The sequence below is a fragment of the Danio rerio genome, chromosome 25 (assembly GCF_052040795.2).
Source record: "Danio rerio strain M-AB ecotype USA chromosome 25, GRCz13ab, whole genome shotgun sequence".
Taxonomy (NCBI): Eukaryota; Metazoa; Chordata; class Actinopteri; order Cypriniformes; family Danionidae; genus Danio; species Danio rerio.
This window is the reverse complement of record NC_141045.1, coordinates 20263614-20280454: the sequence shown is the minus strand read 5'-3', so window position 1 is coordinate 20280454 and position 16841 is coordinate 20263614. Positions and strand designations below refer to the sequence as shown.

The window sequence follows — 16841 nt, the reverse complement described above, 5'->3', positions numbered from 1 at the left end:
TTAAAAACTATTAGGAAACTATTATACAGCACGTTTTTTCACGCAGCGGATGCCCTTCCAGCTGCAACCCATCTCTGGGAAATTGAAGCAATAAAATGAAAATTTTATGATAGAAATGATAAAACAAAAAATTGAATATTTATATCAAGATGGTTAATGATATAACATATATATTTTATTTAGCTAAATAAAATGTCTAGGAAGCATATAATGAAGAGATTAACAGCATATAGATTTACAATGGGTCTGATCAGATAAAAGTTATTACCACACTCGAGTGTTTGAATCAGAGGCCTTAACATACCTTTGAAATAAATATACATAAAGTAAGTTAGATCAGTTTAAAATATTGCTGTAGATGAAAATACTTCATGTGCTCCCTAGAAATTATAGTTAATTGCAGGGTATATTTACCATGGAAAACAAATTTTCTTACTTTTTCTTTTTTTCTTAAGAAGGTCTTTAAAAGTCTTACATTTACCATCATAAAACTTTGTCATATTGCCCTTAGGAAATGTGCACCCTGATCTGAAAGAGTTTATTCGGCCCACGAATTATTTTTTTTAATCTTTATTTCTAAAGCGTTTTTTAGAATATAGATTGTATCAAAGCAGCTTAACATCGATAAAGCTATAGTAAATTGAAACTGCTTCAGTCCAGTTGTCACAACTGTTGTTTAGTTTAGTTTAGTTTAGTTTAGTTTAGTTTAGTCAAAGAGCTTAGAATGACCAAGAGGCAACACTCTAGTGTAATTAGTGTAGTGTAGTATAGTGTAAAGCCTAACCAGGGACGAGGGCTGCAAATTAGCTTTATGCTATATGCCCTATGTACACAACATCGGTTATCTTTGTATAACAATGTCAAGTGTATTGTCCCTGTAAAATAAACAAGCAAATAAAAAAATTTAAATTTGTGAAACATTTGGGAAATTTGGGGCGGGCATTTTTGAATGAAAACTCCAATAGAACAACAGCATATTAAAAGTCTGTTAAATAAACTATTAAAAATGCTGATGATTGTGATAGTAAGTGTTGTATTGTCGTCTTTCAGGTTGTATCTCAGCTTTAATGCACTTTTTAAATAAATTTATAAAAAACAAAGCAGCTGCTTGCCATCGCGACAGTAATGAGATCCAATGGACGGCCGATCACTTTCACTCTAAAATGGCGGAATCCGGGGCTGTTGCTGGGCGCTGCTGTTACAATGGAACGTTCTGTTGAGTGTCGCCTCTTGGTCATTCTAAGCTCTTTGGTTTAGTTCATTCATTCATTTTCTTTTCGGCTTAGTCCCTTTATTAATCCGGGGTCGCCACAGCAGAATGAACCGCCAACATATCCAGCATGTTTTTACGCAGCTGATGCCCTTCCAGCCGCAACCCATCTCTGAAAAACATCCACACACACTCATTCACACTCATACACTACAGACAATTTAGACTACCCAATTCAACGGTACTGCATGTCTTCAGACTGCGGGGGAAACCGAAGGGCCCGGAGGAAACTTAAGCAAATGCAGACCCACACAGAAACCCAGCCGAGGCTCGAATCAGTGACCTTCTTGCTGTGAGGCGACAGCACTACCTACTGCGCCACTGCGTCGTCTAGTTCAGTTCAGTTCAGTGGAATAAAAAAATAAAGTCTTTGGCCCACAAATGTATTCTTGGTGTGATCTATACACAAAAATGCTTGACACATAAAACAAATTGTATAGCAATACTAGCTCTAGTTTATTTGATTCTCTCTCAGATGAGTCCTGGTCCACTCAGCGCTCAGTGTGTTGAAGCCATGCTGAGGATCTCCAGGCCTGTCCAGCTCTTCTGGAGGCAGATGAGGCAAACGTTCCTCTCCTTTGACAAAGAGCGCACTGGAAAGATCTCGGTTCAGGATTTCCGAAAGGTACAGGCCTCTTCTTTCCCACTAATTTCAAAGTAATTGTTGAACAACAGCTCAAGATGTATTTAATCACGCATTTTGTTTTGCATGATATTTTTAGGTTCTGAGACAGTTCAGTGTGAATCTGTCAGAGGAAGAATTATTTCATTTCAAATCTTTTTTCGACAAGAACCTCTCAGGAAGGATTTCATACAATGACTTTCTGCGCATTTTTCTGAAATGAGTCCAGGTAGTGTTACACTCATAACACTGCTTTTGTCACAGTTTTGAAAATAAATAGATTTTTCTGATCCTTGAATTCTGTTGTGTTTATTTATACAGCAACACATTGATATTGATTACGATGTTGTTTATAAATAAACATAAATAAAATGTTTAATATTAAATGCTGAAATAAACTAAATAAAATTATATATGAAAAACATTTTTTTACCTTTGTTATTTTCATAATTATTGGGAAATAATAGTGCTTTTTGCTTTATTCCGATCATTGACTTGCAGACTGCAGGAGAATACAATATTAAAGCTTATTTAAAATTCAAATTTACCATATATATATCATTTTATTTAGATACATATGCATGTTTACTATTTATTATTAACTATTTTTAAGAAATCATGACTTTAAAGATGATTTACACTAAATGAACAACCAATTCTGAAGACCTAAAATTATGATCACACTTTGAAATGAGGTTCCGTTCAATTATTGTTGTATTTACTAACAAGATCTTGAAATAAACTATACTTGTACACCATTTATTAATCATAGTTCAACATTTACTGGTGCACTTTTAAAACCCAAATTTCTGTTACATCAGTTGATGTAAAGAGTTAACAAAAACTAAAAATGAATGACGTATTTTCATTGAGGAGCATTAGTAATAATCACATTGTTCATTGGCTTTTCATTTTAGCAAATACATGAACTAATGGAACTTTATTTGTAATACTCCCTTTCCTTCATCTTAGTCCCACTGTAGTCCCTCTGTGGAATGAACCAGCAATTACTCAAGACATCAGAATTATTGTATTTTAATAAACAAACAAATAAAGGATAATCATGTTTACAAAAAATGTAAATAAAAAAAAACTAATAAAAAAAAAAAAACAGCACCAAGTAAGAGCATGTGGATAACTGCATAAATTATATCGGGATGTTCATGTTGTATCACGCGTACTTTATTTTACAGTATTAAAGGTGAAGAGGTGATCATGTACATTTTTTAAACAGTGATGTTGATGCTTCCTCATAAGGAACACAGAAAAACACATTTACAATCAGTGATTGTAACTTTGTCTTGCAGTGGCATTGTTAAAATTCCTAATATCATGGTGGACGCCCTCCAACATTTAAAAATATATCATGTCACATGTGGTACTAACAAAACAATGTTTAATCAGATTTTGCAATAAAGAATTTTAAACCTGCTTTTAAAAAACGGAGTAGTTGTACTTAAAAGTATTACTACGCAAAATACAGTCCACCCTAAAATGAAATAACCAATACAAATCAAGTATCAATCCCTGATATCACGATGAAATAAACCAGTGCTCAGAACCTCGTACACTAAACTTACTACTAAAAGTAAAGTCAATGACTCTAAAGCATTAAAGGAACACTCCACTTTTAAAAAAAAAAAAATAGGCTGAAGTTCCACTGAGTTAAACATTTGAGTTTTAACAATTTTTATTCCATTCAGCCAATCTCCAGGTCTGGCAGGAGCAATTTTAGCTTAGCTTAGCAAAAATCATTGAATCAAATTAGGCCATTAGCATCAATGTTAAATTACTATTATTAGGCGCTATGATATTATGCATTGCAGAAAATAGCATCCTGTCATTTGCTAGTGGTCTTAGCACATGATGTTACTACTAAAGAGCCAAGCTTTAAATAGGGAAATTATTAAAACTCATTTTTGTGCGAGATGCTAATAATCTAATCTAATTCAATGATCTATGCTAAGCTAAGCCAAATGTGGCCAGACCTGGACATCGGCTGAATTAATTAAAACAACTACAAAACTCAACAGTTTAACTCTTGTGAAGTTGTAAAATTGGCCTATTTTTTAAAAAGTAGAGGGTTCATTTAATGTAAAAGATAAATTTCAATTCCATAGAAACGCTAATTCCTAAAAGACCTAATGGAAATTCATTTGCAAAAAAAACGTCTCTCTTCTTTAAAACAGAGGCATTTGAGATTTCAAAGGCCTCTAAATACAGTTCAGAGGTACAGTTTCTGTAAAAGTGTAGCAGCCATTGGATTCTCCTTGTGCAAGTCGGGTCACCTTGCATGAGACTGATTCCTCCAAACGTTCCTGAAATTAAAATGTAACAGAGCGGCACACAGGAAGAAACCACCAACGCTCTTAAAGACTCCTGGGTTCGATTGTGAGAAGAAAGGAGGCACAGTATCTCTGGAAGTGCACCAGAAGGCTTCGTCTGAAGTCCCTCATGGTGTTTGGTCCTCATACACCCCAGTTTTGGGCTTGAGAGGAGCTGCCGATGTCTGGGATCTGATCAGCAAAAGACTGCGTCATCCACTGGCCGTCCTGAACCTGACCAACATCACTTGGCTTTGTGGGAGCCTTCTCGGCTGTGTTGGCTGGAGATTTAAACACAGAAATACATGTTAACTTTGGAATGAAGACAATGGGGACCAACGACATGGATTCATTAAGTTTGAGTAAATACAAATTTAAGACTTTGAATATGATTTAAACATTCTTCAAAACACAATCTGTTACACACAGGGTTCCCACTCCTCCATGGACACTAAAGTCACAGACTTTTTAAATCACAAATATTTGTAAAGCAGTGTGAATAGCATAAGTTCTTCCTGTACTTAAAAAAAATATTGAAAATGTCATAACATGTCATGTTTTAAAAACTTAAGGGAATTAGTTGACTTTAATACTGATATATTTAAATTTGGTTTCTGGAATGTTGATAGAATACATTATTTATCACAGTTCTTGTATAAGATTTAAAGATTTTTAAATGATGAATTTCTTCGTTTTTTTCATTCGGTTTTTGAAAGCAGCACAAAACAATTGTTAAATTAACACCGTAAACTCAAGCACTTTCAGGGACCTAAGTTTGTTTTTAAGCACTATCCAGGCCTTGACTTCATATCGGTACTTTGAAGAAGCGTGGGAACCCTGAACACAGAAGAAAGACCAACCATTCTCCTCAGATGCAGAGAAGTTACAAATCCCATTGCTTTGGCCTCCTTCAGGTGCAGCTTCTCCATAAGCTCCCCCAAAAGCGGCTTCATAACCAGGATCGTACTGCTCTTCCTTGACGGCAATCCTCTTGGCATCCTCTGAAAGACGAAGAGAAGATAAGGAGGTCAGTGCAGTCCGTATTTTACATTGGTTAAGAAAAGAAGGGTGATGATGCTTGTACCTTTGGCCAGGCCGAGGTCAAAGGTGTAGTTGACTTCCTCTACCTCCTTCTGTTTGATCACCCCCTTCAGCTGATCCCGCAGCTCCCGCAGCTTGATGTAGAAGTGCACTTTGTCCTGAGCTCGAGGAAACTGAGCACAGCGGGCACTGGAGGATGGCATCAGGTACAGTGCCTGTGGGGGGGGGAAAAGTAGTATTCATGTAAATCTGACAGAATTTTTTAAGTTCAAATAAAGTAATAGTTGCCATCATTTTTCTCCAGCTTATTAACTGGTTACAATAAGGCCAAATCCACACTAATGTTTTTGTTTATAAATATTTTTTTATCCCTCTTTTGGCCTTTTATCCACACTGAGTGTTTTACAGCAATAAAAACGTAAAAACACTCTCCAAAGTGGATCAAATTGAAAATGCTGTTTTTTTAATGTCGGCTTACAAAAAACTAATAAACAATGATTTTTTTTGTCATGTCATGTGACCAATTAAGCTAAAATGAGGGATGACTTTGTAGAGCAGTTATTCTGGACGCTCTCCGTTTTGACAACATTGTTAAAGATCAATATCAGTTTGTGCATGCTCCAGATAGCTTTGCTTTAAGGGACATGGAGCTGTACCTCAGATCTGTCGTTTTGGCATGTCTCTTATTTGTCTATATTTGTGCTTACACTTGCAAATTGATACTCCCGTGTTACTCACAGCAAAAACCTGACCTCACTTTTGGTCTATTTAAAAATGTTGGTACTTTTCCTCAACACTTTAAAAGCCAATAATTGTTTTAAAGTAAATAAATGTCTTAATCCATGTGCAGCACTGGGGCGAAAGTATTTTGAAGTTTTTCAGTATAGATGGCCAACTTTTAGGAAATGACTAAAACAATAATTTGGACATGGAGCGTTTTTAGAGGAAAACACCATTTTCAAATTTATCCAGATTAGTGTAGACGTATTCTAATGCTGTGCTTACACCAAATGTAAATATAAATCATTCATGTGACTACATTACATACAATTCAATGCCAATGTTTGAATAGTGGCAAACTACTGCCATAATAAACGTGCAGAACTAGCCTCAATGCATCTTCCATGCAAGTTAAACAAATTCATCTTGAGTGGAAGTTTCGATTTAGGCAAATTCTGCAGGTACACAACAAGCACATTATAAATTTCAGAATATTCGCTACGTTTTCACTGAATGTGTATACAATTTGCTTAAGTGAATCCTTATGAGGTAAAAAAAAAACATACTTTGAGTAATCTAGAGCAAGTGACATGATCTTTATATTAGTGTGAACAAGGCACAAGAATTGCGAAACTTATTACAATTTGTTTTTTAATATTATGTTTAAATATGCAAATGAGAAGTCAATTGAATGTGCTCATCTGAATCCATTCTAGCATCTGAACATTGGATGAAATCAGCTTCAATCAATCAAAAAAATTTTCCCCTTCATATTTACACACTGCGAACATTTTAGCTAAATAAATTGTCTCTAATTAGGCAAAATTCATATGAACAAATCCCCATGTAAAAATATATATATATATAAATTATATGAATGAAATTATGATGTTCAGGGTGCTTTCACACTTGGTTTAATTGCCTGGACCATATCTGCCACCTTATCGGTTGGTAAATGTTCACACCGCCTTTTTCCTTTTGAACCCCAGGAACGCTAGCGTCAACGAGCTGCTGATTTGTGTATGGCTGTTGCTAGGTGACAGACACAAAAGCAAAGCGCCAAATAGAAAGACGTGCCCATCACTGTCGTTCTGCTTTTACTGAATCTTTTGATTTTGGACACTCGCATCCATCTGCCGCAAAAATATTACAAACGTTCAGAACATTACAGTGTCTGCAGAAGCTGTTTTTAGAGGGGACAAGCAGACATTATCACTGTGTTTGCCCTGGCTCAGTCCCACTTGTCACCATGCACGCACGCACGCATGCACACACACACACACACACACGTTATGAAAATGATAGTTTGTTGTACTGCTGGTTGTTCACTTCCGTTATTTATACTATTGCATTCATGGTTGTGCACCTGAGTTCAGAAGACATATTCACACAAGCTAAATGTACCAAACTGTGATGTCAAACAAACCCAGGTGCGGACCAAAAGTGCTAGTGTGAATGTACTCTTAGTGTATTCAAGAGAAAGCTGACTTTAAAACTGTAAAAATTGTAGCTGAAATCTAGACACAAATTTAATAAATTGTGACAAAAGAAACACTTTTATTGGATGCTTTCTTCCTATTACGCTGAAAAAAAGCAAAAAAACTTTAAAAAGCAAAAAATAAAATAAAAAATCCCTCAATAAATGAGAACCAATGAAAATGTCTCTTACCGTGTCAGAGTCTGGAATTTTGTGAGGCTGTAGGCCAAATTCAAGTGTTTTGGGCTTTTTCCCAAATAGCTCCCTACAGAACATTTCATAAATACCTGAAAAAAATAAGAAGTATTCATTAAGTTCAGGTCTTTGCATAAGTGGCAACTATCTATTCATCTGTAGCTGTGATCAAACACTTACATTTGCCATTAAAAACCGCTATGAGTGGCTTGAACTGTTTGATTTTCTCCACTAAGATTTTACCGCCTTCTCGAAGCTCCTTGCTGCAGAATTTAAAAAAAGCAGAAACAGTTTAGAGAAATACCAGCACTTACACTTATCAAGGAAAGCAACACGATTATTTAAATCCTACCTAGAGAGGTCTTTGCTTCCTGGCGTTGCTCTCGCTACCATATTTGTGAAGCCGATGCCGTATTTCTCCGGCAAACTCTGATCATCCATGTGATTCAGCAGCTTCTCAGTGAATCCGGACAAGAACAGACACTTCCCTGAAGATGATAATGATTCATGCATTATTAATTTAAGTCAATTTAATTCAAATTAATTATTAGAAATTAATTGTACATTATTATTTTTGAATTAAATTATTTTTACAAGTACTTATTCATATTACATATGAGTACTGTAACTATATAAAATATTCTTTAACATATTTTTTAATTGCACTTTTGACAAATGTGCATGATTAAATTTAATAATTCAATACTTAAATGTTTACATTTTATTAATAATAACATATTAATATTAACTCAATATTACCACGTTTTTCTTAAAGCGTAATATAAATATAATTAACAGAATTACAGATTAGTAAATAAATGTAAATGCTTATTATATTTAAATATATTTATAGTGTTGGACACATTCCTTTAATTAGTATCTATTTACATCTCACAAATAGTAACTAAGCTACATAATTATATTAGTTAGTAACTAATTACCAGGAAAAGTAACTATTGCATATCTTAAAAAACAAAATACAAAACAGTGTACACTAATCTAACTTACTCAATCTAAGCCAATCATCAGTTCTCGTTCTCAGTTAAACTATGTTCACAGACACAGTAATCATCATCACTGGTCAGTTATGTGTCCCGCCTACAGTAATTAATTTGTCAATTTATTGCATTATCGACATTTGTTATCACTGTTTATTTATAGTGCCGCCATCCCTTAACAGTGCAAGGAAATTTTTACAGTATGTCTGATAATATTTTTTCTTCTGGAGAAAGTCTTGTTTTATTTCGGCTAAAATAAAAGCAGTTTTAAATTTTTTAAAAAACATCATATGGTCAAAATTATTAGGCCCTTTAAGCTTATTTTTTCCCGATAGTCTACAGAACAAACCATCATTATACAATATTTGCCTAATTACCCTAACCTGCCTTAGGGTAAAGTTAAGCCTTTAAATGTCACTTTAAGCTGTATAGAAGTGTCTAAAAAAATCTAGTCAAATATTATTTATTGTCATCATGGCAAAGATAAAATAAATCAGTTATTAGAGATGAGTTGTTAAAACGATTATGCTTATTATGTTGTTAAACAGAAATTGGGGGAAAAAAAATAAACAGGGAGGCTAATAATTCTGACTTTAACTGTGTGTGCGTGTGTATGCATGTATGTTGATATATATATATATGTATGTATGTGTGTGTGTGTGTGTGTGTATATATATAGTTAAATATAAGTATATAAATAAATTATTATAATAAAAGAATTTCAGATGTTTAGCACTTTGTTTTTAAAATCAGCATATGAATGTAAATGAATAAAATATTTAGTATACAATTTTATTTAGACTTTTAATTGTTAAATTAACAGTAATATTATTGTGATAATATAAGAATTTAAAATATCTTTTTACATTATATGAAAAATTGTAAAACATTATGGTTTTGTTGCTGTTTATTATAATATTAAACAATTTATATATATATATATATATATATATATATATATTTATATATATATATATATATATATATATATATATATATATATATATATATATATATATATATATATATATATATATAAAATTCTTAGAATAACTGATATTTATTTTTGATTCAATTATTAATAATTAGTTACATTTATGAACATAATCATTTTAGCTTTTCATACTCTAAGGTCATATATTATTGTATTTCTATCATCATATCAACATCAATTAACCATAACATCTATATATCCACAGAACATATCATCCTTTTTCTTTTAGAACTATAAATAAAATGCATAACATAAAACCTACTTCTATTTCAATTCAATAACTTTATTATTATTATCAATGACAATATACTAATATTACAAGTGTATTGAAGCCAACAGTACTTACAAAAGTGATTTCCCGGTCCAGGAAACCATCTACCGATGTAAGCCGCCATCAACCCGGGATTAATTCCAATCTGTGTCATAAAAATAAGCTTCATTTTAGTCAATTGCATTAAATTTTTAACATACCTCGTTGTTAAAAAAGGCTGCTTCACATAAACGCTACAAAAACATACAATGACGTAGTCCAGGTTGGGGATTAGGATATCAGGAAGTGTTCTCTTCATCACTTCCTCCTCTGACATGCCCTTGAAGCGGTCCACTTTCCTCTTGACTTTCTTGAAGGTTTCATCGATCTTCTCCTGTCCTTCAGCCGGCGGAGCCTCTTTATCCTCCTTGGCTTTCTTGGGTTTAGGTCCGGGTTTGGCTCTAGGTTTTGGTTCGCCTTTGGGTTTGGGCTCTTTGTTCGTCTGTCTTGCCCGTTTTCCTTTAGCAGGTGCTTATGGAGGGAAACAAAACACTTTTATTCACTGAAAAAAACCTACAGCACACAATGAGTCGGCGTAAAATTGTGTAATTCTAGGTGTGTATTAATTTGCACCTTAATAAAAGATGGCTTGGTACATTTTTGGTACAACGCAAGGAAAAACTAAACATCAATTTTTTTCTTTTTTCTGTTTTTTTAAGACGAGACACTTTTTTCCACGCAAGTCAATGTTGGTGGTCTTATTTTCAATCTTATGGAAAAAAAAAGATAAAAATACACTTTCAATTGTTTCTTTTATGACACTTTATCAATTTGTGCTATTAATACATATTTTGAAGGCTATTTTCATAAAAAATAGTCTTTCAGTAAAAACCTTTGACTGTAAGTAAAGAATTTTGAACCTGACTTCAACCAATGCTCAGATTTTTGCGCTAGAAATGTATGAAAATTAGCCTAATTAAATAGAAAAATGGCTCATTTGCATAATTAAACAAAGTTGTTTATGTATAAGTTGTACATGTTTGTAATTATATGCAAATATGTTAATTACATAAAGCAGTTTTTAATGTATTACTAATGTTAGATTTTAACCTAATGTTTAAATATAATTACAAAATGTAGTTTACATAGCAATTTATATACCTGTATATAAGTATAATAAATTTACACAGTGGCTTTTATAGCATTTAAATGCTTTAATTAAAGCGTTTGCATTGAATAATTAAGATATGTAAACGATAGGGGAATGCACAAACATTCAGCCGCTGGAAATTATCAACCGAAAATGACATTTTAAGTTTTGGGCCAAAAGAGAAAAAAGCCCGAAAATATAAGCTGGAAAAATTTGATTGATCATAAACTGAATCAATATTGATGTTAAAATAGACGTTCTTGATTAAGTTCTGCACATTGAGTGGATGAAACCAGTGTATTGGTCCTGTATACAAGCATACTTGACATTAGAGATCTGAATATGTAAAGCGTCACAGCCCTTCTTTGTTTACCTGTCTGCGCAGCGGCAGGCTGGAGCTGAGCGGCGTCCTCTGGATGTACAGGCATCTGCTGCATGCCTGCGTCTTCTCTCTGTCCCTCCATCATAAAGCCTGCGCTGCCATTGGCCATGTGAGGATACTGAGCCTGAAGCGTCTGCAGATGCTGCTGAGCCGACTGAACCCTGATTCACAAATAAAACACAGGCCAGTTCACCAAAATCTCACAAGTTTGTCAGAACTTCCTGTGCAGTTCTTGAATTGGTTATTAAAGAGCAGATTATTTGGGTTTTAATGCAGTTTTTAAAATCAACAAACTGCATAATAAATATACTTTTATTGATACTTTTATTTTGCTCAAAAATTGAGAAACAATATTGAATATTTTGCCTGCTACCAATCCACATCAACATGATCAAAAGGAACAAATGTGCATACACTGACGAAAATGCTTTTCTTAATAAGATTTTTTTCTGTTGTTACTAGTCTAAATATCTAAAATTTCTTAAATCAAGAAGGAATTTTCTAGACAAGCAAAACACATTGTCTTGTTTTAAGAAATAATAAAGTGGGTTCTTCCTTAAAACAAGCAATATAATCTGAGTAAGGAAAGCATTTTTTGCAGTGTAATACCCATCTACCCAACACATGGGTGTTTTGTTTCCGATATGTAAAGACCAGTCAAAACAGACTTGATCAGATGACCAGCCTTGGCCAGTTGATCAATGAGAGTAGGTTGGCTTGTGGAAGGGAATGGCTTACAGACCTTAAAGGGATTGTTCACCCAAACATGATAAAGTTCCTGTTAATTTTATCACCCACAAGTCATCCAAGATGTAGGTGACTTTTTTTTCTACAGTAAAAGATTTTTAGCTGAATTCATGGTCTTTGGGGATTCATAAAATGGCAGTGAATGCTGGTAGGTTGCTAAGATAAAAAATAAGTGCCTACAAACAAGTCCAAACCCATATCCACGGCTCCTGATGACACGCTGAGGTCATGTGAAGTGAAAAGATCAATCCGTTTAGGAAACTGAACATTATTTACAATATGAATAATCAGGATGTACAATATATAGGGTAAAAAATTACCAGCTACATCTTGGACGACCTGTGGGTAAATTAACAAGACATGTTTATTTTTGGGTGAACTATGCCTTTAAGCAGTGAATTGATTGAAATGAATGAATTGAAATGGGTCTAATATTACATATATATTCTGATAAACATTTCTGACATTATATGTATATAAACCTGTTGTAGAGGAATCAATCCAACACAATATTAGGACAGTTTGAAACACCATATGACCTGCTCTTTAAAGCAGTGTTTCTCAACCATGTTCCTGCAGGACCTTCAGCTCTGCAAATTTTCCATGTCTCCTTAACCAAGCACACATAATTCAGGCTGCATCCGAAACCGCCAACTACTCAGTATGTACTGTATTTGAATTTAAACGTACTACTCAGCTGTTAGAAAAGTATGTTCTATACAATATGAATGTGAGAGTATGAATGGAATTCGGACGTACGCCATCAATCATTTTGTCATGATTACATGACCTACCTGCGCCAGTTGCATTGCTTCACTCCCAGTCATGACTTCTCTCGCGGGGCATCATGGGATAGCACAGCATGCATGGGATGCGCACTTCAGAATCTCGCCGGAAGTAGTAAGTCTTCCGGGTACTACTCGCATACTGATTTTCGAATTCTATGAATTCAGACATACTACTCGGCTTGCATGCTGAATTTAGTGTACTTTATTGTATGAAAGCTTTCGGTTTCGGACGCAGCATCAGATCATCAGCTCATTAGCAGAGACTGAAGGATCTGTAGTGGGGGTAACAGGCAAAGGTGACATCCAAAATATGCAGTGTTGGTAGTTCTCCAGAAACGTGGTTGAGAAACACTCCATTAAAGAAATAGTTCACCTAAAAACATAAATTCTGACATCATTTACTCACCCTTCAGTTTCTTTTTCAAAAAAAGCAGAAAAGCTGTTACCATTGAATTGTATAGTATTTGTTTTTCCTACTATAGATGTCAGTGGTTACCAGCTTTCTTTGAAATATCTTATTTTTGTGTTCAACAGAAGAAAGAAATAAAAGATTCAAAACCACTTGAGGTTGAGTAAATGAATAGTGAATACATTTGCATTTTTAGGAGAACTATCCTTTTAAGTAGACACAGACAATGACATTTTTGGCATTATTAAATTGAAACAGTTGTTAACTGGATGAAAAACTGTAATGAGCATGCAGACGTTTTTATCATGGGTGAGTGTTTTGCTTTGGTGAAAATCTTGGAATATCTTTTGTATTCTTCTTTGCATTAAAACATCACACACTGTGAAAAACTATTATAAGATGTAGTTAATAGTGATTAGTCAAATGTGTGCTTTGTATGACCGTGTTTATATTTGCAGACAACTGCAATTTACAAGTAAAAACAAGCTCTCTATCAGACCATATACAAAACTGTCAAATTCAGTCAAATTCAGCAAACCAAACGGTTTTTCCTTTACATTATAATTAGTAAACAGTTCAATATATTTGACATGTTATGTCGTGTTATGTTAATGTTTAATTACAAAATTTCATGTGAAAAACCCAGTGAATTACTGATAAATTACAGCATTTATGTCTTCAAATAATAACACCCAACACTGCATTTAACGTCAAACAATGATGTTTGTTTACAGTTCAATTGTGAATTGTAGAAAATATCAATTGTATGATTACATATTCACTCAACAATTAAGAAATACATAACATTTACCAAATAACACAAAACAGACAAGAACAGATCTGCAACCATTTATACTGCAAATCACTGTATACAAATGACAGGACAATATCAATATCTGATAATATTGATTGTTAACACCATACATTACAAATATTACTTGTATTTAAAAGGCAACAACAATAAATAAATTAAAATAGAAAAAAAAGATATAGTTTTAAACATTTGAAATAAATGTACATTTAATTAAATATAGTTAATTATTAGATCATGATATATGTTAATTTATCAAAAACAAAATATTAAAATTAAACATTTTGTTATAGCTTAATACATAGAAATATCACTTTACATATCAGATGTATTTATAATTATAATTTACAAGACATTTTTTATATTTTAAGAAATTAATTACAACCATTTAGATTGCAATCCTCTGCATAAAATAAAATTACATAATAATAACAACAATAACAATAGCTAGTTAATTTAAATAAATTATATATATATATATATATATATATATATATATATATATATATATATATATATATATATATATATATAATTGATAACTATAAATGGAATGTTTAATAACGTACACACAGGGTTCATACACATTTTTACTACTACAATTCCATGACTTTTCCATGATTTTTACAAGACTTTCAAGTAAATTTTCATGACCTAATGTTTCATGCAATGTCTACATATGCATGGTAAAAGAAAAACAATGCATGTTTAATATTATTACAGCATATCGCAAAATATGCAACAATCTATTTAGTTCAATTCATGTGATGGTAAAATTAATTTAGATAATGCTCACACTGCTCTAATAATTTGAGAGTACGTGATTGGGCAAGGACAGAATAGAAGTATATAACCTATATGCAAGTATTCAGATATCTGTTTTCCAAAACTTTTCCAGACCTGGAAAATGTCAAAATTTCATGACTTTTCCAGGTTTTCTATGACCGTATGAACCCTGTATACAATTAAAAGACAAAAAATAAAATGCATTATGTAAAAGACCATATGAATAGTCAATAATTGTATAAGTTCTCTACTGTGAAGCAGGTGCAACTTTTGAAAATTGATAAAGCAATCAAATAAATAAACACACACATATATACATACATACGTTATTAATGAATCTTGCAACAGAATATCCATGTTAATAATTGCAAAGCACATCACTTTTTAAAACAAACACAAGTAGCAACACCAGGGCAGTTTTTTTTTTTTTGCTAAATTTAATATCAGCTGTGTAGCTTTGTAAATTTCATTTGGTGAATGGCAATACAGACTGGTTAGTAGCACTTAAAATCAGCCTGAATAGCTGAATGTTATAATAAAATCAGTGGGATCGCAATTAATCTTGGCGCCAGTTGATGACAAACAGGGGGGACACTCACCATTGTTGGAGGTATTCCGAGGGGGCATGAGGCAAAGATCCATACAGCCTTTCATCCATCTTAAATACATTAATATTTGTGTTCATTTCAACAGCAATTTCAGTGGTATTCTCACAGGGGAACATTTAAAACCAGCCATTTTTATTAGCTTGCTTACAGAATGCTTTAACGAATAGGTTCAGTCATATTAATCACTAAAAGGTAAAACTGGTAAGAATAATTAAAACATCCAGTTTAGTCTATAAATGTATTAGATAACTTAGATCAGAAAATGCTCAGTGAGCTGGGTTTTAAACAAACTCCACGTATGCAGGATCCAGAACATATTAAAGCACGATTTAAAAACAGTCTGTCTTTTAAACTTGCGGTAAACTCAAATAAATTGGCTGTCACATGTTAGTACAACAAGAAAAATTAAGGCAAAAAAGCGTGAATTAAATAATGTATGTAATAGAGTTAGCATGTTCGGCTAACACTGGCCTAGAGTGCCAATTCATTGAGTACAATGAATGCTAGTCGCAGCTAACGGCGAAGCGCGTTTCAATCGTCATTAAATGCATTCCCGTGCGGCTAGTAATCAGATTATGATTTTATGGATTAAATTAATACATACCGTTGTTATACGATAAGAACGAGTGTCCACTGAAATGTTGATTATTTTTCTCGTTTTTAGGAACAAAACCGGCGATAGCAACAAAGACCGACAGCGAGAAATCAATTTGACAGAGGAACGAACCAAAGCGCCTAGATTAGGGGTGTGTTGAACACAGTATGTCTGCTTTTTAGCTTTGATGCAAATAAGTGAACCCAAAATAGATAATATAATCAATAAGATGTGTGTTATAAATGTAAACACTGAAATCACATTCAAATACAGTGTTTTAGCGTTACTTCAGTTTGATAATGTTAACGTTCACCCCTCTAAAGTTAATAGTATGACCTCAGTCTCCTGTGACATTTAAACGTTTCAAAGCGAGGTGCCTATTGGCTGCGCTTGAATAAATAAAAAAGCCCCTTTTCCGAGTTTAGCAAATATAAAGTCTCTTCGTGTAAACGCATTTATATATATATATTTAATGTCGTCTTACATAAATAAATCAAGCTTAAATTAAAGAATTATTAATATATCTAAAATAAGAGTTAAATTATATATTAATAGTGTAGTCATAACGTTATAATGTCGTAAATATAGGGACACGTGCAACTGTAAATACTGTAAACTGTAAATAAGAACATTTTTCTCCATCGTTTATCCAACACTAATTATCACAGCTTTTA

General features: G+C 33.1%; 2 protein-coding genes across 3 annotated transcripts in view; one reads left to right on the top strand and one right to left on the bottom strand.

Moving 5' to 3' along the window:
• The window catches only part of efcab6 (EF-hand calcium binding domain 6), a 29552-nt gene extending 27238 nt beyond the window's left edge, over positions 1 to 2314 (top strand). The window contains 2 exon segments of the mRNA NM_001309483.2: positions 1746 to 1895; positions 1993 to 2314. Of these exon segments, the coding sequence (NP_001296412.2) occupies positions 1746 to 1895; positions 1993 to 2115 (273 nt within the window). The 3' untranslated portion in view covers positions 2116 to 2314.
• A 597-nt stretch (positions 2315 to 2911) lies between these two features.
• Positions 2912 to 16287, bottom strand: tdg.1 (thymine DNA glycosylase, tandem duplicate 1). Of its 2 annotated transcripts, NM_001020751.1 has the most exon segments (11): positions 3056 to 4497; positions 5077 to 5217; positions 5301 to 5472; positions 7647 to 7741; positions 7830 to 7912; positions 8002 to 8137; positions 9988 to 10057; positions 10160 to 10422; positions 11415 to 11584; positions 15564 to 15622; positions 16177 to 16246. In NM_001020751.1, coding segments are annotated over 10 exon segments (1326 nt in total). In that variant the 5' UTR covers positions 16177 to 16246; the 3' UTR covers positions 3056 to 4360.
• Between the last annotated feature and the right edge of the window lie 554 nt (positions 16288 to 16841).

What these genes read in the sequence shown, in the direction of transcription:
- tdg.1 (XM_087310806.1), bottom strand. Translation starts at nt 11,532, where the DNA reads ATGGCCAATGGCAGCGCAGGCTTTATGATGGAGGGACAGAGAGAAGAC. An exon ending in AAATTCCAGACTCTGACACG is followed by an intron (nt 5,473 to 7,646) that starts GTAAGAGACATT and finishes CCCCCCCCACAG; the next exon opens with GCACTGTACCTGATGCCATC. An exon ending in TGACCTCGGCCTGGCCAAAG is followed by an intron (nt 5,218 to 5,300) that starts GTACAAGCATCA and finishes TTCGTCTTTCAG; the next exon opens with AGGATGCCAAGAGGATTGCC.